The 24,432-nt window shown below is 29.2% G+C and overlaps 6 protein-coding genes across 52 annotated transcripts in view; 3 read left to right on the top strand and 3 right to left on the bottom strand.

Moving 5' to 3' along the window:
• Nucleotides 1-957: 957 nt before the first annotated feature.
• Nucleotides 958-4,132, bottom strand: LOC126870172 (uncharacterized). The gene is made up of 5 exons (XM_050627658.1): nucleotides 3,165-4,132; nucleotides 2,287-2,504; nucleotides 2,092-2,224; nucleotides 1,715-1,863; nucleotides 958-1,636 (listed from the first exon to the last, which is right to left on the bottom strand). The coding sequence occupies exons 1-5, from the start codon at nucleotides 3,333-3,335 to the stop codon at nucleotides 1,387-1,389; spliced, it is 921 nt and encodes a 306-aa protein (XP_050483615.1). The 5' UTR covers nucleotides 3,336-4,132; the 3' UTR covers nucleotides 958-1,386.
• On the top strand, nucleotides 3,858-5,588 carry LOC126870531 (uncharacterized). The gene is made up of 5 exons (XM_050628330.1): nucleotides 3,858-3,875; nucleotides 4,029-4,039; nucleotides 4,126-4,205; nucleotides 4,322-4,683; nucleotides 4,777-5,588. The coding sequence occupies exons 1-5, from the start codon at nucleotides 3,858-3,860 to the stop codon at nucleotides 5,344-5,346; spliced, it is 1,041 nt and encodes a 346-aa protein (XP_050484287.1). The 3' UTR covers nucleotides 5,347-5,588.
• LOC126870178 (uncharacterized) lies at nucleotides 5,454-6,709 on the bottom strand. The gene is made up of 4 exons (XM_050627670.1): nucleotides 6,570-6,709; nucleotides 5,992-6,380; nucleotides 5,758-5,912; nucleotides 5,454-5,679 (listed from the first exon to the last, which is right to left on the bottom strand). Exons 2-4 carry the CDS (start codon nucleotides 6,301-6,303, stop codon nucleotides 5,580-5,582), a joined length of 567 nt encoding a protein of 188 aa, XP_050483627.1. The 5' UTR covers nucleotides 6,304-6,380; nucleotides 6,570-6,709; the 3' UTR covers nucleotides 5,454-5,579.
• LOC126870168 (uncharacterized) lies at nucleotides 6,640-9,103 on the top strand. 3 transcript variants are annotated; one of them, XM_050627653.1, is made up of 6 exons: nucleotides 6,640-6,782; nucleotides 7,432-7,823; nucleotides 7,892-8,347; nucleotides 8,568-8,651; nucleotides 8,710-8,787; nucleotides 8,870-9,103. In XM_050627653.1, the coding sequence occupies exons 2-6, from the start codon at nucleotides 7,470-7,472 to the stop codon at nucleotides 8,960-8,962; spliced, it is 1,065 nt and encodes a 354-aa protein (XP_050483610.1). In that variant the 5' UTR covers nucleotides 6,640-6,782; nucleotides 7,432-7,469; the 3' UTR covers nucleotides 8,963-9,103. The 3 variants fall into 3 exon arrangements, with proteins under 3 accessions (XP_050483610.1, XP_050483612.1, XP_050483611.1); XM_050627654.1 differs by having other exon boundaries at nucleotides 6,645-6,782; nucleotides 7,451-7,823; XM_050627655.1 differs by lacking the exon at nucleotides 8,568-8,651.
• On the bottom strand, nucleotides 9,045-21,116 carry LOC126870154 (dedicator of cytokinesis protein 1). Of its 7 annotated transcripts, none has more exons than XM_050627620.1 (21): nucleotides 20,777-21,111; nucleotides 20,068-20,309; nucleotides 19,246-19,991; nucleotides 18,970-19,126; nucleotides 18,725-18,895; nucleotides 18,283-18,663; nucleotides 17,990-18,205; nucleotides 17,593-17,915; nucleotides 17,139-17,487; nucleotides 16,061-16,159; nucleotides 15,604-15,794; nucleotides 15,158-15,508; nucleotides 14,798-15,074; nucleotides 14,483-14,730; nucleotides 13,979-14,390; nucleotides 13,682-13,905; nucleotides 13,000-13,606; nucleotides 12,825-12,934; nucleotides 12,396-12,503; nucleotides 11,243-11,501; nucleotides 9,045-11,135 (listed from the first exon to the last, which is right to left on the bottom strand). In XM_050627620.1, the coding sequence occupies exons 1-21, from the start codon at nucleotides 20,817-20,819 to the stop codon at nucleotides 10,677-10,679; spliced, it is 5,973 nt and encodes a 1,990-aa protein (XP_050483577.1). In that variant the 5' UTR covers nucleotides 20,820-21,111; the 3' UTR covers nucleotides 9,045-10,676. The 7 variants fall into 7 exon arrangements, with proteins under 7 accessions (XP_050483577.1, XP_050483575.1, XP_050483576.1 ...); XM_050627618.1 differs by having other exon boundaries at nucleotides 12,396-12,521; nucleotides 20,777-21,110; XM_050627619.1 differs by having other exon boundaries at nucleotides 12,396-12,521; nucleotides 18,970-19,123; nucleotides 20,777-21,110.
• Nucleotides 21,117-21,436: 320 nt separating this feature from the next.
• Nucleotides 21,437-24,432, top strand: part of LOC126870158 (uncharacterized) — a 39,251-nt gene continuing 36,255 nt past the window's right edge. For 30 of the 39 annotated variants that reach the window (XR_007691169.1, XR_007691168.1, XR_007691152.1 and 27 more), the window contains exons 1-7: nucleotides 21,441-21,702; nucleotides 21,931-21,979; nucleotides 22,170-22,447; nucleotides 22,529-22,714; nucleotides 22,792-22,924; nucleotides 23,004-23,170; nucleotides 23,277-24,371. Coding sequence is in view for 10 of the 39 variants with exons in the window: in XM_050627638.1 (XP_050483595.1) it covers nucleotides 21,653-21,702; nucleotides 21,931-21,979; nucleotides 22,170-22,447; nucleotides 22,529-22,714; nucleotides 22,792-22,924; nucleotides 23,004-23,170; nucleotides 23,277-24,371 (1,958 nt within the window). In the remaining 29 variants the exon portion in view is untranslated. Of the gene's footprint in view, nucleotides 21,703-21,930; nucleotides 21,980-22,169; nucleotides 22,448-22,528; nucleotides 22,715-22,791; nucleotides 22,925-23,003; nucleotides 23,171-23,276; nucleotides 24,372-24,432 lie in introns of all 39 variants that reach the window. The other 9 variants (XM_050627636.1, XM_050627635.1, XM_050627632.1 and 6 more) reach the window with 5 other exon arrangements.

Genomic DNA, 24,432 nt, shown 5'->3' with positions numbered 1-24,432 from the left:
ATACCTGAACACTGACAGAATCCGTTGACAATGTACTTGTATGATCAGCCAGCTGAAACATAGAAAATAATTTAACACAGTGTAAAATCTTTTGATGAAGAAAATTATACGTTAAAGAAGAATATTAAAAAATAACTAGTTGTTTAATGAGCCTAAGCTTTACCTTTAAATATGAAAGTTCTTCGAGACAGTTCACTATGTCACCTTTTACCAAAAGAAAGAACACGTCCAGTTCCCACGTATGAGCTATGATTTTCGCCTCCTGCACAATCCATAGTCTCGCTGTATGTACCGAATGATCTAATCGATGGAGGATGACGATCTGTTCCGATAGTGGTAGCTCTATCAATGGTGCTCCTATCACCCATTCACCGCCTGCCTCGCATTCGTTGCTCAACCTAACGAGCAGTTGGAACAATTCTACGAACATTTGGCCCGTGTCAGACACCTGGAAATTCACACAAACCCTTTTGAATCATTCTATGTGTTGGGATTAGAAAGGCATGGTATGTAGCATTTTAATTTGTAGAGTACCCGATCGCTAAACCTATATATCGCTATGTATAATGGCAATTTATTAATATTATTTTATTCTTTACTTGAGTATTTTTTTAATAAAAAGAGAACTTACCTCCGTGAAGGAAGCTTTCGACTGACATTTAAAAGCTGATGTATAAGCCAGTCTAAAGAACTGATCCCATTCTGTAATCGTGGCGTGGTAACCAAGTGCATCACAAAGATTCTGTAACGCTGGTCTCACCGTCTGTGGTACTAAAATTTTAATAAATATACGTAATTGTTTGTATTACGTGAAACTTTTAAGTGTGTGTTTCATATTGATATTTCTTTTATACCATGATTCTTCTGGATGAATTGACTAAGCCAGTCTTTAAGCTGCTGTGCTCCATGATTATGACGAGTAGCCAGAGCCTCCGAAGACCACCAGAGAACCACGTGATCCAGAATACCTGATAGAGCGCCCCACGCAACTTCTTGATAATAATTCTTCACCTTCTTTATCGCACTGCTTCTCAATCTTGTCTCGCCTTTCACGACCGTGAATATTTTATAATGTTTCACGGGTTGGTAATTTCAATGTTGGTGGTTTCAATGTTAGACGGATTGGTAATTAAGAATGAAATTTAGTCCGCAAGCACAGGAGGCTAGGTCCGATTAATTCTGACACATACAGTCAGGGAGAATTCGACGAAATATTCGTCATTAATTACTATCTAGATTATATTTCTCTGTTACTATTCTATTAAACTGTATAAGCAATTTTATTTTTTAAGTGAATTTCATTATCACGTAAAGGTAAAAATTCTTTTTATTTAAACCTACGCTTTGTTGCTGTAAAATAAAGTTCTAATTCATTCGATACACATGTTAAAAATGGCCACACCTGCGCCAGGCAAGAGTTAAACAATGAAAAAGATTTTCTTGTTTACCTTTGCTAGTTTTTAACGCATCAGTGCCAAATAATTTCGGTGAAACATCTTGCACGACGTTTAACAGCCTCAGTACCTGTTCATTTTGAGTATTGACTAATGTCTGAATGCTCTCAATATTTGATACCTCCAACTCCGTTCTCGAGGCGGAACTTTCGATCGGTGGCGTTAAATGTCTCGTAAGCGCTCTGCGAAACAATTTTTCGTGAAATACGCGACAAAAATAGAATAGTCTTTTATACTAATTTAATACTGGCTGCCCTGACCGATAAATCTCGATACTCGAATTTTCGGAAACGTCGGCGTCGCCAGATATTGTCGTAGAAGGATCGGTTTTCTCGCGGGGCTTGTAATTTGCTAAAAGGCAGTCAATGAGTTCGTGGCAAGATTCTTCCGCTCTATTTTTGGCCAGCATCTGGAATCAAGTCGTAGATCATTTATTGTTCGAACTTTGATCTAGAAAATCAATCGAACAATCTATCGACTTAGCTTCTAATATCATTCTATTCGTTTTGTCGAATTTGTGCCAAGAAATTCACGATTTCGTTCGTTGGAAATTTGAAACACTATAGGTTTCAAAAAGAAAAATTGAACGAACAAAATTTTCGTAGTGATGTAGTACAATTTTGAGAAAAACTTTCACCTGCAATATTCGAGTAACGGATATCTTCTTCATTGGTTCCAGTATATAAGGACAATCATTACAGAATACGCTTGTTGAAGGACCAGAAACCTCGATATCCATGTCTAATACATCGTTATAAATGTTCACCAACCTAGAACCAATAGGTTTTTATTAGTCGAATGAAAATTCAACGTACGACCCTATGGTATTCACCTAAAAATAATCCTAAGCAACTCGTCACTCTTACAATCGACGATTTCGTTTATCAAATTAGAAGTGAACCTTACGAGTACGTTCAATTTTCGTTTTAATATCGTCAAGAAATGACGCATCTTATACTTGTAAATCAGATGTGTACTAAGACTCGTCGTACTGATCGATTTGTACCCTTTCGTTATCTCTTCTAGATCGTTTGCAACTCTCTTATATACCTGTATATAAAATACAAATAAAAATTCGTTCAATTCAATACAAAGATAATTTGACAATCATCATAATTATTTGTGAATATACTGCGGATATTTACACAATTTTATAAATTAATTTTGATTGACTAAAGAAATAAAACCTAAATAGAGAATCCAGATCGAATCTAAAATTCGGTTCATCTACTAGATGTTATAACATAAATTGGATGTTATATATATTTTTATATATTATATGCGTTCTGTGCATTTTTGAACCTTTAAATTTTCCATAAATGCATGAACATTTGCAGTCTATTCGTGAAGGAATAGAAGTACCTTTTTACCTAAATTATTCTTTATTTACGAAAAATTTCAAAGATCTTACGAAACCATCTTTATGAAACTTCATCTATACTAAAAATATTGATGCTATAAAATAATAGAAATTTTCTGAACGATATGAAAATAGAAAATAAAATTTCAATTCTTTCTTTTTGGATACAGAACAAAAAAAGCAGAGAACACTTTATTTAATTCGAGCAGCTTCCGTAGAAATATCTTTCATTCACGACACCAAAGGGCATATTGCAGGCTAATTTCATTAATCGTACGGTTCATAATGAGAAATTAAACTACGACCAGTACTTTACCATGGAAAAACATATAAGGACTCATGTTTCGCACCTCGAATTCACAGATCTGTGAATCTGTGATGTCCTGGATGATTAAGGCTATGGATTCAATAAGATTGTCTATGCTCTCTGTAACCATCGACGAGTTGAGAAACCATTTCTCGAGAACGTCGCCTGGAGGTGGTAGCCACTTGCCGATATTTGCTCTGTAATTGGTATCCATGTGGCTAAGCTTCCACTAGCGAAAATTTATATGTATCAACACCTCTTTCAATCGATCATTCGGAAAACCGTATCGTTTTTATCGCTCATCATACATGTACTATGTACTACAGTCGTTTTGACTCCTTTGGAATGCAAACACATTATTTTTTAAATCGTAGCCAAATGTAATAATTCCAAATCGAACGTCTTTTAGACGATGATGATTAAAAATTCATTGTAAATAATTCCTTAAGAAGCTGATTGAATTGTCCTAGTAATCTTTCAATTCCACCGAATCACAAAACTGTCTTGCGAACTATGAGATTATTCACAGATATTTCAGATAGAAAAACAATCAAAAATACTTAGACAAAGAATGTTGAAATGTTAAAGGATAGAAGTTGAACTAGGAAATCTTATCGCATGGCAAAGTAGTCGTATGTAATCTGAGTAGAGTTGCCAGGGGAACGCCTAACGACTGACAGTCTGTGTCCAAAAACCAATGCATCAACTATGCTAGCTCATTCTTCATGATCAAATCATGTGGGAATTACCACATGTTTAAATTTAAGCTCAAATGCACTCAGTTTTGTTTGAAAAACGAACATAATTTTTTTACTTCTATAAGATTAATACTGCATCGCAGCCTGGAAATATCTAATCTATTCTTACAGATAACTTATTTTTAATGGTAACATATTAGTTATAATAGTTTGCCAGGAAGTGTGTACATTTAATTATTTTCATACAGTATCTATAAATTATATTTATTCATATACGACAGTTTTTAACGAAATGAATTGCTGTAGGGGATTCCTCGCTTATTTGCCAATTAAAAAATCGCACCAACGGAATTGGTATAATCATCGAAGAGATCAAGCCAGTGACGGTATGATTGTAGAGGTTAAAAGTTGTAAAGAATTTTAAATACAGTCATTGCAATAATGGGTAACTATTTTCTATGTATAAATACGTAGTTTCTTTATATAATACATTTATTTTTAGGCAATTCACATAATAAAAATGTTTCGGCGGAAAGAACTACAAAGGTACCTTACGTTAAGCTACCTGCGCCATTTATGACGGAAGAGGAATTCTTCAAAAATTGGAACACTTGGAAAAATAATTTTCTTGCATTTAAAAGAGCGCAGAATAAAAACAATTCTGACAAGCAACAATGGGGAAACTTATTATTAAATTTAATGGGTCCAGTTGGACAAGATATTCATAATACATTTGTATTCAATTTTCCAAATGACAAAGAAAATGTAGATATATTAATAGAAAAATTTGATGAATATTACATATTTTCAGGAAGAAAGAAGATACCTTTAGAAAATGTTTATAAATATATAGATGACCTACAGGTAAAGACATTTAAAAATTTATAACAAAAATTGTTCTAAGTTGCATACATATGTATAGTAAATTTTTAAGCACTTTATAATTCTCTTTTCTAGTTGATAATCAAAGAAAAAAATATTAAAAATGAAGAAGAATTAATAAAAAAGAAAATTTTAACAGAAATTAATGAACATCAATTTACAAATGCTGCTAAACAATTAATTCCAATATTTATATTTTCTTCTGATTTCAACAAGTTAACATTAAAGGAAATCGCATTTATTTGGAAATTGTACACTGATATCATCAGTTGTTTATGTTGTGGTGGTAATCATTCTTCTGAAAAATGTCCAGCATTGGGAAAACAATGTGTAAAATGTAACAAATGGAATCATTTCCCAAGACGATGTCCAACGATTTTCATTTACAATTGCAATTATTGTGGAGGTGATCATATGCGTAAGAAGTGCCCAGCTTTTAATGAAATTTGCACAAAATGCCAGAAATTAAATCATTTTAAGTGGAAATGCCATCTTGTTCAAATTGCACAATGTCACTTTTGTGGTTTAAGCCATGCTGCATCTAGATCACTTTGTCCAGCAAAAGATAATGTTTGCTCTATTTGCAAACATATAGGGCATGTTCCTTCAAAATGTAATAAGAAATTTTATACACATAAACATTAAAATGGTAATACTCTTTCATATAATTGAATTGAAGAATGCTTTCTTATACTTATTATGCATCAAAAATATTAACTAAATATTAAACACTAAAAGCACATTAATCAAAGTATCTGTTCATAACAATTTATTAACAATTTTATACATACTTTAATACATAAGAAAATATAATATACTTTTTATCGCAAGTATATATTTATGTATGTTCACAACTGATTTTGAAATAATATATTTTATCAAATGTTTATGTCTTTCTTTGTAACTCGTTTGTTTTCCTTTTTCATTTTATCCCATTGTAACTGTAACATATTACTTTGTCCTTTGGTACGGTAGTAGCTAAATATTAGTAACATTAGTAATGAGATAAGCATTAGTAATTATTTATTCTCATTTCTTATAGATAAGTATTCTTACTGGCGATATTCTGAACGTGCAATTATGCTTAATGACGCCATTAGATTCCATGTACCCACAACATCTTGTACTGGAACCAAATGAGAAGCCTCTAAAACATTTTCTAATCCCTCCTTCTTTAAAGTTCCATATATTTTAAATATACTGCATTTTTTCTGAAAAAAATTATTCGTGTTATAATTACATTACAAAAACAAGCAAGAGATAAATAATTCTTAAAAGTAAAAATCTTACCCATATTGGACAATATATATCATTTGAATCTTTAATGTATATATCTCCAACTTTTAAAATTTTGAGGCTAACAGAAAATGCAGAATTATTTCCAGGTGTCACAGATAAAAGTGTAGCAAACGTTTCAGTTTTTGGAATAAGTTTTCCTACTGTTTGTATTGTTTTAATCCCATTTGTCTCGTAATCTTCGAAAGAAATATGTATAAGAATATTCTCCACTAGCATAGGAACATATGGAGTACCATTATATATCACATTGTTTCGTGAGGATAAGGAAATTCTCCAATCTTCCAAATCATGTACCTCATCCATCTTATATTAACTTTTCTATTCAAAATTGTGACTCCAAATCCAAATACTTTTTGAGATTCTTCTACTGCTAACTTAACCTAAAACATAAATTAAATAAGATGAAACATAAGCTTGACCTAATAAATAATCATCTTTGACATTAATTGATATTCACAGAAAAATGATAATCACTAAGAAAACTATGTTTAATAATATATTATTCTATTCTCATTATATTTTAAAGCTATTTAAAGTTTATAGTAATTTGATTTAAATTTGTTACCAACATTAAAATTAATAAGTCAACTTAAAGCTTTTTATAATGTTGACACACATGATCAATCTTTTTTTTTTCAGGTCGTAAAGAAGGCACACTTAAATAGGTAGGGAAATACCCTTCAGAAAAGGAATCATTGATACGACGAAGTCATATTGTAATAAGCTATAAAAGTGAGAGATTGTGTTCATGTGACACTGCGCAACACATTTTTGATAATCAGGTACGTAATTATATGTCTTTGATCATTATAAAATATAATATATGTAGAAAAAACTAATTTCTTATTGTATAATAATAAATTATATGTTACATAATTATAAAAATATATACAATATAACAAACATTACATATATAAAATAAATGTTAAATAAATTAATAATATTTTCAAATCTTTTCTGAGAAGGTATTCATAATTTTACAATATAATATGTCAAATAAAATAACTTAAATCATGATCGATCCGGAATTTTCCTGATAATTGACACCATCATATTGAATGATACACAGTAAAAATGCTAAAAACGTGTGGGAAGTTGTGCAAAACGGGAAAGCTGGAAAATTCGGGTTCGGTAAACAAATTGTAGGACCCTTTTACACTTTCACAAGTACCAATCACAATGACTGGTATTGGTATAAATAGCCATGATACAAAATTATTTTGATTTTAAGTAAATAAAAAAATACAATAAAATTCATTATATTATTCCTTTAATTGTCGTTGTAAAAGTCATTACATCATTGCAAATAAAGTACCAAGAAGTAGAAATTTTAAAATAAAATTGTAAAATCAGTCATTTTTACTGGTGTGTTAGTTCTAACGTTAATACTATTTATATAGTAATGTCATACTTAAAATGAAATTTTTTCAGTTGTGTGCTGATATTGTAGATAATAAATTACTATCAACATGGATATATATGCACGACCTCCAGAACCTTTATCTGATAATGGAGATATGGTTCAAAATTGGCAAAAATGGAGAAAAGATTTCATGATATTTATGAAAGCAAGTAATTCTATAAACAAAGAACGGGATTATCAAGCTTATCTTTTAAGGACTTACATAGGAAAGATTGGTCAAGATGTTATAGAAAAAATTGTTTCAAATCCTTTGAAAGAGGGAGATGACATGAATATATTATTAGCAAAACTTGATAAATACTTTCTTTCCACTAAAAATGAAGTTATAGAAAGATATAACTTTTTTAAGTCACGCAAAAACTCCAATGTCTCTATTGAAAATTATATTGTTTATTTGAAAGTAAGTTAATTTTGAAAAACTATATATATTTTTTAATGCACTTTTTCTATGTATCTGTTAATTTCTAGAATAAAGCAAAAACTTGTAATTTTGGAAATATGACAGACAGCATAATTAGGGACAAATTAATTATTGAATTTGATAATAAACAAATGAGACAAAAGCTGTTTAATATAAAAAATCTTAATTTATCAGGATTTATATCAATTTTTAATGAACATAAATCTGCCATGCAAAAGAGGAAACAGGATACAAACCAAAATAGAAAACAGATAGATGACAATAATATTAAGATTGATAATGTATCTGCTAAGAATGTTACATATTCTGATAAAGAGACTAGTAATTCAAATAAGAATACAGAATGGGTAAGAAGACAAAATAAAAAAAACTGTCGCAAATGTAATCAGAGGCATCCTATGCAAGCCTGTCCTGCTTGGGATCTTAAATGTGAAAAATGTTACAAATATAATCACAACACTAATTGTTGTCCAGTTCAGCCTACAGACACTGAAAAAATGGAAGTATGTATAAATCCATAATTTATTCTAGTTAATATATGTATTAAACTTGTTTCTTCACTTTATTAACATAACATTTTTATTTTGATAAATTTAAAAAAGGAAACAAATATTCCTATTAATGTATATCTACAACAGAGAAGTAATGATGACAAATGAAAGAGTACTCTTTGTATCATTTATTTATGTCTAAATAAAAAAGTAATAAAAAATTCTTTTGTAGCATCCCACTGCTCCACCACTTTCTGATATTGACCACATGTTGTATCCAAAATTAGATCATGTCAAAACCTCTCAGGAGACACTGGTACGATTTAAAACAAAAAGAGAATGAATAAAAGTTAAATAATGATTTCTATTTTTAGAACACAAAGGAATGGTCATGGATGGAAAATGGGTCTAGAATATCAAATGAAAATTTGCAAAGAAGTCAGGCATCATCGGTGAGCAGTTTTTTGAAACAATTGTATCGTAATATCTAATTGAATCATTAAAATTGTTAAAATTTTCCTGTTTTCATGAAAGCCTTCAAGCACAAGACAAAAGACAATGGAAACTTCTAATGTCAAGGGAGATCAAATTCCTGCAGTATCTAAAGATAACTGCCGACTATCATAAGGAAACATATGGAGAAATTGTAATGTTATTATAAAATAATTTCTTAAATTCTTTTAACTTTAATAAAAACCAGAATTGTCAATAAATGATAAATAAAGGATTTTATTATATCTAACAGTAAATAAATTTTAATTTTGACAATATACGTTATTACATTGGTCCCTAAATTAAATTTAAGTTAATCAATGTGAACACTAAGGAGAGTAAATGGCACGATAAATACAAATTATAATAAATTAACTTTCTCTTACATGATTATTAAAAAGTCAATTATAGCCAAATGTATAATTGTATAAATATATAATCGTAGTAATTTCTTGTTTACCATTAATTTGAAAAAAACGAATTTATTTGTTTTTGTTTTATGTGAATAATGCGTGATATAACATTTCTTAAATGACACATACAACCTATTAACAAAATAAATAAAGCACTAATCTCTTTGGTATGAGACTCACATAATAATCGCAATTTAAAAAATTGTATAATATTTTATAATCGAAGAAACGTTTGCTTTTTCTTACAAATTTGTTATACGTTTGCATGTCAAAAACAAAAACACAATAATCCTGTCGAATGATGTAGCGCTTTATAACAAATTTGTATAATTGTGTAAAAATACATAAAAATGTTTCATTATAAAATATTCTGTCATGATATATAAAAATGGAGTAAATAAACATGCTATAAACTCTATAGTATACTGATTGTGTACTGCATACAAAGTGACTTATTTTTTTATTTCAGGATTATATAAAATTAAGTCTTCATTGTTTTAAATAATTTAACATTTTAAACATCATCTTGTCAACTGATCCGTAAGAACAAGCTTTTAATTTATATTAGTACATCACAATAAATTGGTAATGTTTAGGTAATAGTTAGGTATTAATAATACTATGGTATATATATAAAATCGAGTTTTCAAAGAAAACAGATATTAAAAAATTATTTTAGATTTTAAAACAGCTTTCTAAATTTTATCTATGTTAAAAAAGATTAGCAACAGTAACAGTATAATTTGTTCAAAAATGTTATTACAGTGAAAATCCAATAAACACGTATTATAAAAATTTATAAAAATACGCAGTAAAAATTCTAATATCTGCTTCTTAATAAACATATTATGCATAACTTTTATATATATATATATATATATATATCTTGTAATGAGTATAAAGTCTTCTATAAATGAAAGATTTTGATATCAATGGCATTAGTAAATATGCTCAATATGTTAATTAACATTTGTGAATACAGATATATTCCAAACTTATACTTCTATAAATGTATTTATAAAATATAAAGTGAAGAATTTATAATATATATGCATATATAAAGATGTTTTTCCATTTATAAGTATAAAATTATAAATTGTAAATTTTTTTTTTAAATTGTTATACCTTTATCATATTTAATAGCAATATATTCAATTTATTCAAAAATTTCTCGATTGGATGGAATAAAGGTAAAAGTATAAAATTAAATCTAATTCTCAATACTTTTGTCATGTTACTGAAAATATGTTGAACTACTACTATTCTGTTATCTTTAACAGTGATAGATAGTTTTTTACTTTACAAAAAGAAAAGGTACATAATAAAATGTAAATGGTAACTTTTTAATTTCCTACTGTAACTAGAGCCTATATGTATAAACATTATATGTAATTTTCAGTATACTGGCAAGACACATAATCATCAAATAATTTGAATCAAGTTACGGATGGGTCTTGACTAAAATTATCTATATCTGAAGAAAGAATAAGTTTGTTTAAGCTATAAGGCGGCCTTTTTGGCTTCGGAGGTGGAGTGGGTGGCTTTGTTTGAATGTCAAGATCGTCTGTAGGGGTTGGAAGTTTGTTTTTTGACCATTGTCCTAAAGATCGATTAAAGTTATTTAGACTACCTGTTCCACAATGCTGAACAGGCAATTCTTCTGGAAGATTACAATAATCAGCCTCGCGTGTTTTCATAGGTAAGGGTGGTGGCGGGTCATCTTCAGACGCTGTACTGTCTGTAGTACCAATACTATCTCTATTTCCTTTCCCTAAACTACTTGAATCCATTCCATTGTTTATGTTCCTTAAATAATGTTGAGATTGCCCAGATAAACGATTACTTATTCTTCTTTCCTTTTCTACTTCCGACCTCAAAGGACGTTTAGGTGTTAGCTAAACAAGAATTATATTACTATTACTATTATTATCATCATAATCATCATTGTCATCATTATTATTATGATATAATGTTACCAACTACCATTATACTGAAATATTACCTCTTGACGAAGTTCGAATATTGGAGTAGTAGGAAAACTGGACATTAATGGAGTGATAGGGGACGACGTAATTTGTGGTACATCTGCTGTAGTATACCACTGACTCGTCGGCTGATCACTTTTTGTTGATGCAACTGAATCACTCTTGCGTGAACTTCTTCGTTTTGAATCTTTCTTTTTATTTGTCCCTGGACTTGGACTTCCTAATGCCTTTTGTAGAGATGCAGTTGATAATATGTGTGAACGTATTGAACAATTCCTGCACAATAGAAATTTTTATTACAAATTTAATTTTATGAATATATATATCTCAAAGATATGTATTAATATAATTCTACTGTAATAACACATTATTTACCTATTTAGCATGATAATCGGTTGTGTTATAGAAGTTGTTTTACTCAAGGACATACATGGTAATACAACAAAAAGTACAAAAAAATATCATGCAAATAAATAATAAATAGTAAAAGAGAAAGAAGAAGTAATATGTACAAATATAATTTTTTAAATATATATGTACATATGTGGTATTTCTTAAATGTTTTATACTTAATTTCTAAAAGCGTTTTTATAAAATTATAATTAATTTAACTAAATAATACTAAAGTAATTAAAATAATTGTAGAATAATAAGCTGATTAACATATATTAGGCAATAGGCAAAATATATATAAATATATAAAAAAATAAGTAGGATATAAATAAAAATTTGTACATATATATACACATGTACATATACAGAAACTGCTATGCGCGAAGGAAGGATAATAGGATACTGTGTTTATCAGGCCCAACAGCTAAATTCCTGAAATTACATATGTATGTGTTATTCTAATATTCATTCATAATATTGAAGATTAGATAAAATTATATAAGTATTTCTTAATTAATGTTTAACTATATTTCTCCTTTCGAACTAAATAATTGGTACATCATTCATTTATTTAATGATAATCGTGCTATCAACAAACAATTAGTATGAATATTTAATATATGATAGCGCTGATAAATCATATTGATGCTAGGTCTACAAATAGTTGATATAAAATAATAATAAATGAGACAATAATAAAAATGAGAGATGAAAAGACTTTCAGAAATTAATTAATGCTATAATTATATTTACACATCACCATTCTAATATCTTTACCTTGACAAACTGACGTTTTGAGTACCAGATGAAGGTGTACTGTTGTTAAAATTGAATGAGGCGAGCGACTTGAATGTTGCAACTTGGGATCTTGTAAGAGAGGATACCCTGGAGTGAGTTCCACAGCTGAACGAGATAATTACAAAGTAACCACGTAACATTACAATAAAAAAATATGGGGTAACTTACATAGGATATCTTTTTGCCTATTCTTATATGAAATATGTGTTACAAATTTCAGGGTATTTTCAGTTTTACATGCATATTAATCTTCACTAATGTAAATAGTATTTAAAAAAAAATGTGATCATAATCACATATCAAAGTTAACACCGTTTAATATCATAGTAATGAATCAGTGAAATTGTTAGTTACAAATAATAACAATATTTACAGCAAATTACGCAAATAAGTGTATACATTACTTACTCTGAATTCATAATATGTGATTCAGATAATCGATTATTCTCGCCTCTCGAACTTTGATGTCTTCTCATCATAACAGGTTGAGTTAAGCTTTCAATTTGTAGATCGCATGTCTGCAATTCATGTATAATTAATTTTTTCAAAAAATTCCTTTTTATAAAATGATATTTAAATTTACCCTTTTCCCATATTTCGCCTCTACTTGATTCCGCATTGATGTAAAACATTGCTCCAAACGTTGATGAAACGGAGTCAATTCAGGCGGAGCACGTGCTTTATGTAATTGGACACCAACACTCAGTAATGGAATTTGTTCAGCGATTAACCCCTCTAGTTTCAAAAGATCGGAACTTTCTTCTGGATGAGCACTGCGATATTCAGAATTAAGGAACGCTTTCTCATAATTATCTATACCACCCATTACCGCTGGATCTAATATACCATTTAGTTTCATACTAAGCGGATTTAGCGGAATATTATTATCAGCTCTGTGTGCTAAGATTAAATCTCTTAATGTAGTATTTGTAGCTTCCATTGTTTCAATTGCATTGCGAAGAGGACTAACTAAATAGGTTTCACTAGATGTAACAGGAAAGCATCTAAGAATGCCTGGCAAAGGATGACTCGTAACGAGTACTGTTCTTTCTAACCATAGTGAAGCAAACTCGTTATTGGTAACAGTATTCGTTTCTTTATCACCAGAATTTGCAGTAGTAGAGGTTAAATCTTTCTTTGGTGCTGGTCTTGAAAATCGAAAACGTTGAACGTCGTTCACTCGATGATATCTTAAATGTGAGAAAGAAAACAGACCTTAAATTTCATGTTATAAGCTTACTGTATATTATTTAATCATATTTTACCTCAAAACTGCTTCTGCTGTTATAGGTTTCCCACTAAGACGATGCCTCTTTTCATCCATTAATGGATCTACCCTATTAATTTGGACGTATTGATGATTGGATTCTAGCATTTCCGAAGTAGGAGGAGACAATTTGTTCATTTGTTCTGCATTTGGTAACTGATTTAATGTTCGTGAACAAAAATCACTGAGACGCTCATACTCTTTTCCACGATAAATAAATACCTATGATTAATTATCGATAACTAATAATACTCAAATAATTAATTAAAAGGTACACAAATATTTCATGACATACCTTATTTTGTAAAAATGCCGGGTGACCACGTCCATAATACGCAACTCTAAAATATTCAGGCTCAGGCCTTAGTTGTTTTACTATTGAGTCGTAAAACTTTGCCATGCGCGTCAATAATACAGAAAGTTGTAAATAATCAAATGTCTCTTCTTCGTATTGTGTAACTAATTCTTTACATACTGCAAGTGCACATTCCCACATTTTACCTTTATCAAAGTATTCGATCATATCATTATATAATGCCTCTTTTAATTCACGATGCGTTTGACACGCTAAATATCTATGCGATCTTAAAAGTGGCGGTAACGGTTGATCACTCCAAGCTAGTAATTGGCTATGAAGTTTCAAAGAATATGCTGCTTCAGTGTAATTGTCACACTCCAAATGTAGCTCACAAAGCTTATTTACATATCTGTAAAATAAACATTTCATTTAGCATTTGTTTAATTTTTTAAAAACAATGTAATGAGTTTTAATTTAAAAAACTGTTAACTGCATATATACCTAATATACATTTCTTTTCTATTTATTTCAGAGTAAAATTCTAGTAAGTTTACAATACACAACATTCTATGTTCCTGAGACTCGGCATGTATGATATCACGATATTGTAATAGGCGTTCCATAAGTTTAGCTACTGTATCAACAAAGCGTAATCCTTGTTCTCGCATAGTTGAGTGCTTTTCACAAAGATTACCCATTACTTGAATCCAAAGCAAACGAAATTGTTCATCTCCCCTGCCTCCTTCAACCTATTGGAATGTACATAAAAAATGATAAATGAATGAATAAATTAAAAATATGTACATTATAACATACCAATATATCTAATTTTGCAATCATTTCATTTTCATATTCTGTGAAATTAGCTTTTATGTGAGCCGGATCACGTTTAGTATCACCATATCCTTCAACAATACGTGAACTATAAAATTCACATTGCATCATATCAAAAAATATAGGAATAGTAGCTTTTCTTAATTCAGTTTCTGGAATTAATGCCATTTCTAATATTGCTCCAACTAAACCCGGAACAAACAATATTTTATGCTGTCCTAAATTAAACCACATTGATCGTATTTCAAACGCTGTTTCTCTACAGAAGTAAAGGAAGATATTTTAATACTTGTTACACATTTGAAAAATAAACTAATTTAATATCCCAATCTATATTCATACCTTCGCATATCATTATAGCGCAAAACAATACGATTGCGTTTTGATGGCGTGAATGTTTCCAACTGTAAGGCTGGCTGAGTCAAAAACGCAATTGCACAATGAAAAAAATTGGACCAAGCTTGCTGTTCAAAATCAGTAAAAAAATAATCTCTAATAGTGCCCGAGAAATAACGCAATGACTTTAAAATTATACTATTTTGAAGCATAATCATTTCGCACCAATCTCCTGGAAATACACTTTTCGATACTAAATCTTTAAATACTAATAATATTTCCATGAGGAAATCAAGCAAATCAAATTTAGTTCCAAAGTGATTTATATAAATTTCGTAATGATGTTGTGTCATTTGTCTGAAATATATATTTAGTATTAAACACTCAGATCCTGTTCTTTTAAAAAAAATTTATATTTTTACGTTTTTAAATAAAAATTTTACTATTTTTACCTGAATATTGCTAACATAACTGAAACTAAATTTCCTACTAATGGATTTTCTCTATCCATTGATATAACTGTCTGTATAATGGTCCGTAGAGCAGTAAGCATAATTTCTTTCACATCCTGTATAGTGCTTCCTATATCTTTCCTAAATGTTAATTCCAGGATGTCAGATAAAATCTTAACACACAATTCTACCTACATAAACATAAAATAAAAACATGTTCCTCGTCACTATTATAGATTATTTATAAATATTCTTGTAAAAACAATTAGGTACAACAAAAAAAAAGAAAAAAATTAAACAACACAACAATAAACACCATTCCTGAAAATCTAACATAAAATACTTATCATAAGTAGATCACAGTATCTTTCATGACATCATTAACCATTGTGCCAGTAATCCAAAATTTACTTGCAAGTAACGCGCTCGAGTTCACGATGTATATTTCAACAATTACCTCTTCAGAGTAGCCACGATGCTGGTTGAGTCGGTGTCGTTTTTCTCCGAGCAGCCTGGCTACCTTCGCCACGCTATTTCCAGGTGTACTTGACAGCCCCTTTTATAGGCCAATAACCAAAACCAAACCAAACACAAAAATGAAATAGCCCTATGTTAGTGAGAATATAATGCCAATTTATGCATAAAAAAATATAGTTACATCCTTAACATTGTCCATCACCTAAGGAAAATTGCATTATAAGACTGCATGCAAGAAGAATGCAGTGCCCCAAGCAATAGAACAGTTATGAAAGAGCTGAGAAACTACAACAAATACTAGAATTCCTATAAAGATACTTTGTTTAATGCTTTTCAAAGAGTTATTCAATTTCTTACTTTGAGAATATATGTTCTTATAATATCCAATCTGAACATGAATAAGATGAGAAGATAGACACAAAAGGAATAACTTACACTTTATGAATGCCTTTAGAGTAGCTGGAAATACTATTTTATGATTACATGCTATAACAGGAAATTTAATTTAATTCTCATGCTGTAGTAAAATTTTGTAGAGGATGTCTTTGATTTCATTATATTTCTTTCTGTTATTTCAATTTCAAATTTACTATCTAATAGAATATTATTTTACAATATTATATGTCTAATATAATTAAATATATTACAAAAATAAAGACATCCTGGCTTAAAGAATAATACAAGATTGATGAAATTCACAGAAAGATGTGTGGCGGGAGGATGTCAGGCTGCACGGAAAGCACAAATAATGACACTATTCACAAATTGTGTGTAAGAATGTTTTAAATGCAAATCGAAAGCTCCGCTCACATTTTAGCTATATCAAATGTGCAACATATATTTGCTTTTTAAGCTTGATCACAATAATATTAATATGAACGAAGCTTTAACAAAGATGACGTTACTCAAAATAAATTTTACATTTAAGAAATCACCATGATACATTTAGGTGTAACAGCACTTTTAAATTATTTTATATGTACTTCAATAAATAATAATTCGCTCTTTTCACATTAAAGTTAATAAATCGTAATGATTAATGACATGACATATCTTACCTCTTCTTTAGCTTCCAATAAATCACGAACCAAAATAGTAATTCTAGGTAACAGAATTGCTCTGCATTCTGCACTTAAAAAAAGGGGGCTATGAACAATATCATTCACTGTCATCATTTTCTGTTTAGTTAATCTTCCTACTGGTAAAGTAACTAATAAGTCAGTCAAAATTGTGCTCAGCTGCTTGCCACTATATACTCGTAGCAAATGGGGTATAGTAGTTGGTAAATATTTCAAGCATGCTCCTTGAACTAATAAAGTACTATCTGTTTCGTGCCTCATGAGTTCAACTATAGATCTCAATAATTCTGTTAAAGTTTGAGAGAATTCCTCTTCATCTTGATTTAACCTGTTGTAAAATAAATAATATATATGATAACACATTTGTAGTAAATTTCTAGTATATGATAATGTATGAATATAATCGATATAATGTAAGAAAAGTAAAGCATACGCAGTAAATAAAAGACGGGATTCTACAACAAATCTCACGCAGTATTGAAGACTTTTCATTGTCTTGAGTAATATATCACGTTCTTGTCCATCATTATTAGTTGCATTATCTATACGTTTACGTAATACACTAATCAATTTTTTGTATGCGAGCGTTGCAGAGAAACTCTCAGAAATATACAAATCCATTACTGGTTGAAAATGTTGGTATTTTCTATCAGACACAAGCCCAATAATATATAATAAACATTCAAACACCATATCATCATAAACGTCACTATCTGAATTACTCATTAATATGTTAAACAAAGCATCTAAAACATCCTAAAAACAAATTTTTGTATAGTAATATTTATACTTTGTATTCATATATTACATAATATAGAAAATTAACTAACCTGTAGGAACTTCACTACTTCTTCACCATCAACTTTCATTAAAGCAATCAGAGATTCTCTTAAATTTGTATTGTGTGATGCCCAATTCAATAAACCTAATAAATCTACATTTTGCGTTAATTTTGTTGAACAAATATTAGTCGCTATCAGAAAACTGTCTTTACTACTTAAAGTAAGCGTTCCTAATGTCGGTTTTTTTTCTAAATTTAATTCAACCTATAATTAAGAATACATAAACTTTGTAATATATTTATGTGTAAAAACAGTTAAATTTTTTGCAATATTAGTTTTACCAATTCACCCCTTGTAGATGGCAATTTCAAATATGAAATATCGATTTCTTCATATTTCTTTTGGTCTAATTTATAAACTAGTAGCTCATGCTGTATATCTTGCAATGTTGTTCCATTACGCTGCATCAATTTCACATAACTTAAGGCAAAAGGTTTTTCAGATTTATCTTTTGCTTCATTTGAACTTCGATGTTTAAATGTAAATTTTAAATGTGCTTGTTTAAATTCTTCAATCGGAATAGCAATTTTAAATGTTTCACACCATCTAGGTTTATCTTCATGATAATAAATAACACTATGATATTCATCAATAGGTAAAGCTCCACCACCTAATGTCATAACTCCTGGTATTGGTACACCAAACTCATTGCATACTTTAACCTACCAAAAAATAAGTTAATAATATACTTGAAAATATCATTCATTTTTAAATAATACTAACTGTAACTTCAACATTTTTATCTGTAGACTTTGATCCTTTATTAAATTCACCACTAATCAATGTGAGGTACAAATCATTCCTCACATCACCTGGTAAAATAACTTCTGGAAATCCCATTTTTCTTGCAATAGCAACATTACCAAGTACTAGATGTGGATTTTCATCACGTACCTAATATTAAATTCTTCATAAATATTAAAATATATTTTTAAATCTCATTATTTATCAAGTAATTTTCTAGTTACTTGTTTTGGATCTCCCCTAAGCAACTTTAAGCTAGCCCATAAACCTTGACCACCAGCAGAGCTGCCACTATTGCCATTACTACTTTTTTGAATATTTATTTCTTTTTGGGAAAGAATTCTACGTAATGTACCATCCAAACTTTCTTTCTCACAACATCTGGAGCAATGAAAAGAAACCCAACAAAACGATCTATTTTAACTGTATTCATAAGAGGTTTCTTATGAAACAGTTTATTTATATTCAGAATATAAATCCTAACAAAATTTCATACTTACTGTACAAACGGAATAAAATGATGATGATCTGAATCACCCTCAAGTTTACCAGTAATGTATAAAGTAATATCCATTGCTGCTACACCAAATGGTCTTCTCATATTTTCAGTATTTTTGACTTTTTGATTAGTTTGTGCTACACTTGAACGTCGATGATCAGCATCTTTAGCTTCCATACCTCCTACTCTAATTACATAACAAACTAAGTAAACTTTATCTCTAGTTAAATCTCGAGAACCAAGGTCTGTAAATAAAACTCGAAGATTGTGTAATTGATCTATGTCTCTGGCAAGTCCTTCCTTGCTCCATGACACAACATAATTTTCAGTAATAGTTTTCATTTCTCTCCCATCGTACAAAGTTAATAACAATTCTACATCTTCTGCCATTTTACATACGAAGTTTCTTACACTAATAAAAAAGATATGTGAGTATACTGGTGCTTGTGGTTTTGAAGGTTTATGTTTTGTATCATTAGCTGCCTTTCTTATTCTTTCTGCAGCTGTTTCATGATGATAATATAACTGAATTGTACTTGTTTCTTCAGGACTAAGAACATTTCCTTGATCATCACGTACAACCATATCCATGCCCAATAATTGATTACCAGTATCAATTCTAGCTGTTGCTAATCTTTTCACATCCTTTAATTCATCTACTGTCAATGTGCCACTTAGAATTTTGCTTCTATATCCTATTAACTCCAAAATCTGTTGTTGCATTGTTCTGAAGTGCATAGAGTGAATCTATACATGACAAAAATTATGTTATATTAAACATAATTTTACTAATTAAATATTTTATTATTCTGTATATACTAACTACATATAGATGCTTCCAATGGTGTCCCCATTCTCGTAAAACATTAGTGATTTCATGTATTAAACAATCCATATTCACTGATTGTTGTAAAATGTGTATATAAGATTTTGGGAAAATTCCACATGTCCCTTTAAATTTACTACGTCCATAATACCAATCTCCATATTCTTCTAATATCTGTACCATTTCTCCAACAGTCAATTGCATTGCATAAGGAGTCCCATGTACAAAGTTATGTATGGCTACAATTAATAATAAACAGTTAAGAGCACTAGCAAGTGTTATTCTAAATATAATGTTTTAATATTTCAATTAATCAAAATATAACATTAATGTAATTTTCATTACAGATACAAGAAACAGAAAGATATTAAATAAAGATATTACATATTCAATTGACATGTACTTTCCATGTATATATATGTACATATATATCCATATATATATATACATACCATGTAGTTATTATATAAATGATAATGTCATGAACAATTATAGTTTCGGTAATATCCGCCATTTAATTAACTATTTTCAAAGAATCTAAGTAATATATTCACATTTAACATTTAGATACTTGTAATCAAAATAACCAGCGAAATTATTATAAATTAATATTTCGCGCGCAAACAGAAACTAAAATTTTATCTGATTGGGGCACCTCCCAGGATGTTAGATCTTACAAAGGCTAAATTAGCGATTTATTTCTTACCAACTCCTAAATGTTCTTTAACTTGCTTCCATGCCATTGTCATTTTAATTAAAAGCTTATTATAACAAGGTATGTACACTAATTACATTTCGATACGCACATTTGTTGTGCGAACAAAATACGACTTTTTTATCTTGACATCTAACACAACTATAATGCAAAACAAGATGACCAGTGCTTGGATGTTATCACGATGATGAGAACACGAAGACCACAAGTACACCACGAAATATGTTCTACCTTATAGATATTCAAATGTACTGTATATTTTTTCACATCAGAAACCGCGAAAAATAGAGTTTCTTAAACTGACCCTACCACATTTGTAGTAATTTTCAATAAATTTATTCATATGATATTTGTAAGCATTGATTTTTATATTTACAAATTAAAACCCCATATGTAATTAAAGATATGCCATAAATTTGAATAAAAACGATGTATAATTATGTTACCAATAGATTATATATTATTGGAGATTAATTTAAAAACACGTGCTAATTTAAATATAATCGAAATACATAGAATCAAAAATAAATTTATTTTATTGTAACAAAATAAATCTATTACGGTTTCTTTACTTCTAATTGATATATTAGATATATTTTTTTGATTTTACAACTTATAGTTTTATGTTCATTGTATTTGTTTGGTGTAGATTATTCATTGCACTTTAATATATGTACAAGTAATACTAGATATCGTGTAACGTCGTAGCATAAACTGTTTGAAATTCTCTTTGTCTACCTACATTTCTGGATTTTTACAATTGAATATTTTTCATCTAATTTATAAATCACGTTTATAAAATCTAATACGCTTATAAATTTTTATAAATGTACCTATAATTGGTTAAGCAATATTAATAATAAAACGATGGCATTTCACGAAGTTGATAAATTGACAGAAAACAAATCGTCTAATGAGTAAGATTAAAATATTTTTAACAATTAACTTCGAAATCAATTATTTAAAATTTATTCAAACATTCTCCTATATTTTGTTTTTTTATTATATTATTATATTACTTACTTTTACATGATTATTATATGTCACGTGTATACATTTTTAAACAATAATCAAATAATTTTTATTGATTTTGTAAATTCCTATATCTTTTTTACATATATAAACTGCAGAAATTTTGTTTTTAGCGGAGAATTTACATTATATGTAAGTGACTTACCTGGAGAACTAAATAAAGTATGTAAAATTATTAATAACTTTTTTATTATTACTAGTATGTACAATTATTGATTTCTTACTGATTTAAATACTTTTAAGGCTTTTGTCACATTTGCAAAAATTTTATTTAAAAATAATAATAAAATGTATATAATTTGTGTGAATATCTGGATATAAGATATCTTATAAATGGATTATAATATTTTAGCAAGGCTTATTAGAAATTTTCAACCATTATGGAGAAGTTAAAGGATATTTTTACCGCCCAAATGCTAATTGGGCTTATATTACTTATGGTGCATATCATAATGCTGAAAATGCTATAAAAGATTTACATAACGTACTACCACTACGTCTGAAGATATCATTTGCTAAAGAAAGAGCTAGGAATGATGTGACAAATACAAAAACATTTTCTACTAAAGATGTTACAGAAGAATATGAAAATTATAATATAATGAATGTTACAGTAACAGATAAGCAATTGTAAGTATATATTTATAGTCATCGTTTTTGTCATAATTATGTAATATAAGTTATGTAATATTAATTTATAAATATGTGCAGGATACAAACAAGAGGACGAAGCAGGCCCTTAGATGTATTCAAAAATGTAGAACCGAATCCAGGATTACCAAAATATGCTTATACGGCAGATAATGATTTATTGTATCCATATCCTTCTGACCCATATACGTATAATCCATATGAAAATGCAGAGCCTTATGCAAGTACAAACACATTGTGGACAAGGTACTGTTAAAGGTTAAGTAAAATGTACATACATCATATATTGTTATATGGATTAATAGTTATTGAAAATATTTTAGAGGACAATTAGCTATTACTCCAGATGGCAAGAGACGTGTTGCACTTGGTCGGGGTTATACAATGTATGAAATCCCAGATCCTGATCCTGAAATACACAATCACATTAATAAAGTATATGAGAAACGTATTTCTGTAAGTAGAGTAATATGAAAGATTAAGAAAAAATATTCTTTACAATAATAATTTAATAATGTACGATTTGATGTAATAGAGCCTATATGAATATGGTAAAGACATGTTTCAAGATGCAATTGGAACATGCAAAGTATGTTCAAAAAAGACAAAGTATACATGTGAAAGATGCAATACTTTTTATTGCAGTAGAACTTGCCAAGTGACTAATTGGTCAAAACATAAGCTTGAATGTGAAGCTATCCCGTATGTACTCTCTCATAGTATTACATGTTGATAGTTAAAAAATATATGATACAATTAGAAGGCAGAAATACTTCTGGACCTTTAAATTTTGGTATCTTATTTTTAGAGCTTTAGTAACGACTATCCGTTCTATGCCTGTACTACAATCAAATGACGAACAGCAAAATTCTCCCAGAAATGTTTCTAATATTCAATTACCTCTTCGGCGGCCAAAGATGAATGCAGTAACAAAATCAAATGAAATAGAAGAAACAAGAAACTCTACAGGAAATAAGTCCTCTTTACACAAACAACCAATTCGAGAAGAAATTTTCAACAATAAGGCTAAAAGTCCACAAAAAGTAAATGATCAGGAAAACAATAAAAAATGGCAAAATTTTAGTGCCAATGATATTCAAGTGATGGAGAATGATATATCATTCTCTAAAAATACATTTTTATCAAAAACTGAATTTCAAGATGTAACAATAATTATAAAACAAAATCGCGAATGTTTTGTTCAAAAAGTAGAAGATCAGGATGCTATTTCAAAGTTAATGACTGAGTTACAACATGAAGCACAAAAAGCACAAAAGGTGGGACCAATCGTTGGAAATATTTATGCTGTAGAATATGAAAATGTATGGCATAGAGGTATAGTTACATGTTTAGATCCAGTAAAAGTACACTATATAGATTATGGTAATGAAGAAATTGTTGAAACGAATGATTTTCGTAAAATTGATAAATATGAGAATATTCCAAGATTTTGTGCTAAAATTCGATTATCTCAAAAAGCTTATGAGAAATATAAAAATTTCAAATATGAGGATGTAATAAGTGTAAAAATGATATCAGTTGATTCCAACAAAGTAATTAATGTTGAAGTTCAAAATGAGAATGATATATCAACATTAGAAGTAATTGAGACAAATAATGATCAAAATCTAAATACCTCAACTATTGCAAAAGTTGATGATGAAACTATGATTTCTTCAGAAATATCCACTAGCAGTAAAGCATTATATTCTTTATGCAAAGAAAAAAGTATAGTGAATGTTCTAACTGTTGGAGAAATTGGTATTCTAGAAATTCATGCAGAAATAAAGAATAATGCTTATGGTATTACATTATTGCCTAATAATGCAGTACCTCATTATGAAAAATTAGTGGCCGAATTACCTACAATGTGCACGCAAGCGGCAGAATGTTCAAATCATAGGTAAACAATAGCGATATACTATACATTATTTCAACGAATTAAACGTTGATATAGTTTGTAA

The sequence above is a fragment of the Bombus huntii genome, chromosome 10, assembly GCF_024542735.1.
Source record: "Bombus huntii isolate Logan2020A chromosome 10, iyBomHunt1.1, whole genome shotgun sequence".
NCBI classification, from domain to species: domain Eukaryota; kingdom Metazoa; phylum Arthropoda; class Insecta; order Hymenoptera; family Apidae; genus Bombus; species Bombus huntii.
Note: the sequence above shows the minus strand (reverse complement) of the source record. Positions and strands in the feature narration are given on the sequence as shown.

Bases quoted from the DNA above. Each gene is read 5' to 3' on its own strand.
- LOC126870172 (XM_050627658.1), bottom strand. From the start codon at position 3,335: ATGGATACCAATTACAGAGCAAATATCGGCAAGTGGCTACCACCTCCA. The intron at 1,864-2,091 runs GTGAAAGTTTTT...ACTTGATTCCAG, and splicing joins CCGTTACTCGAATATTGCAG to ATGCTGGCCAAAAATAGAGC. The intron at 1,637-1,714 runs GTCAGGGCAGCC...ATTGTTTCGCAG, and splicing joins TCGAGTATCGAGATTTATCG to AGCGCTTACGAGACATTTAA.
- LOC126870178 (XM_050627670.1), bottom strand. From the start codon at position 6,303: ATGGATGAGGTACATGATTTGGAAGATTGGAGAATTTCCTTATCCTCA. The intron at 5,913-5,991 runs GTAAGATTTTTA...AATTTTTTTCAG, and splicing joins ATATATATTGTCCAATATGG to AAAAAATGCAGTATATTTAA. The intron at 5,680-5,757 runs GTAAGAATACTT...ACTAATATTTAG, and splicing joins GCACGTTCAGAATATCGCCA to CTACTACCGTACCAAAGGAC.
- LOC126870154 (XM_050627618.1), bottom strand. From the start codon at position 20,819: ATGACAATGGCATGGAAGCAAGTTAAAGAACATTTAGGAGTTG. The intron at 20,310-20,776 runs GTAAGAAATAAA...TATTAATTGTAG, and splicing joins TAAAGAACATTTAGGAGTTG to CCATACATAACTTTGTACAT. The intron at 13,607-13,681 runs GTAAAATATGAT...CTCACATTTAAG, and splicing joins ACAGCAGAAGCAGTTTTGAG to ATATCATCGAGTGAACGACG.
- LOC126870168 (XM_050627653.1), top strand. From the start codon at position 7,470: ATGGATATATATGCACGACCTCCAGAACCTTTATCTGATAATGGAGAT. The intron at 7,824-7,891 runs GTAAGTTAATTT...GTTAATTTCTAG, and splicing joins ATTATATTGTTTATTTGAAA to AATAAAGCAAAAACTTGTAA. The intron at 8,652-8,709 runs GTACGATTTAAA...TTCTATTTTTAG, and splicing joins AAACCTCTCAGGAGACACTG to AACACAAAGGAATGGTCATG.
- LOC126870531 (XM_050628330.1), top strand. The intron at 4,206-4,321 runs GTATGATTGTAG...ATTTATTTTTAG, and splicing joins AAGAGATCAAGCCAGTGACG to GCAATTCACATAATAAAAAT. The intron at 4,684-4,776 runs GTAAAGACATTT...TCTCTTTTCTAG, and splicing joins AATATATAGATGACCTACAG to TTGATAATCAAAGAAAAAAA.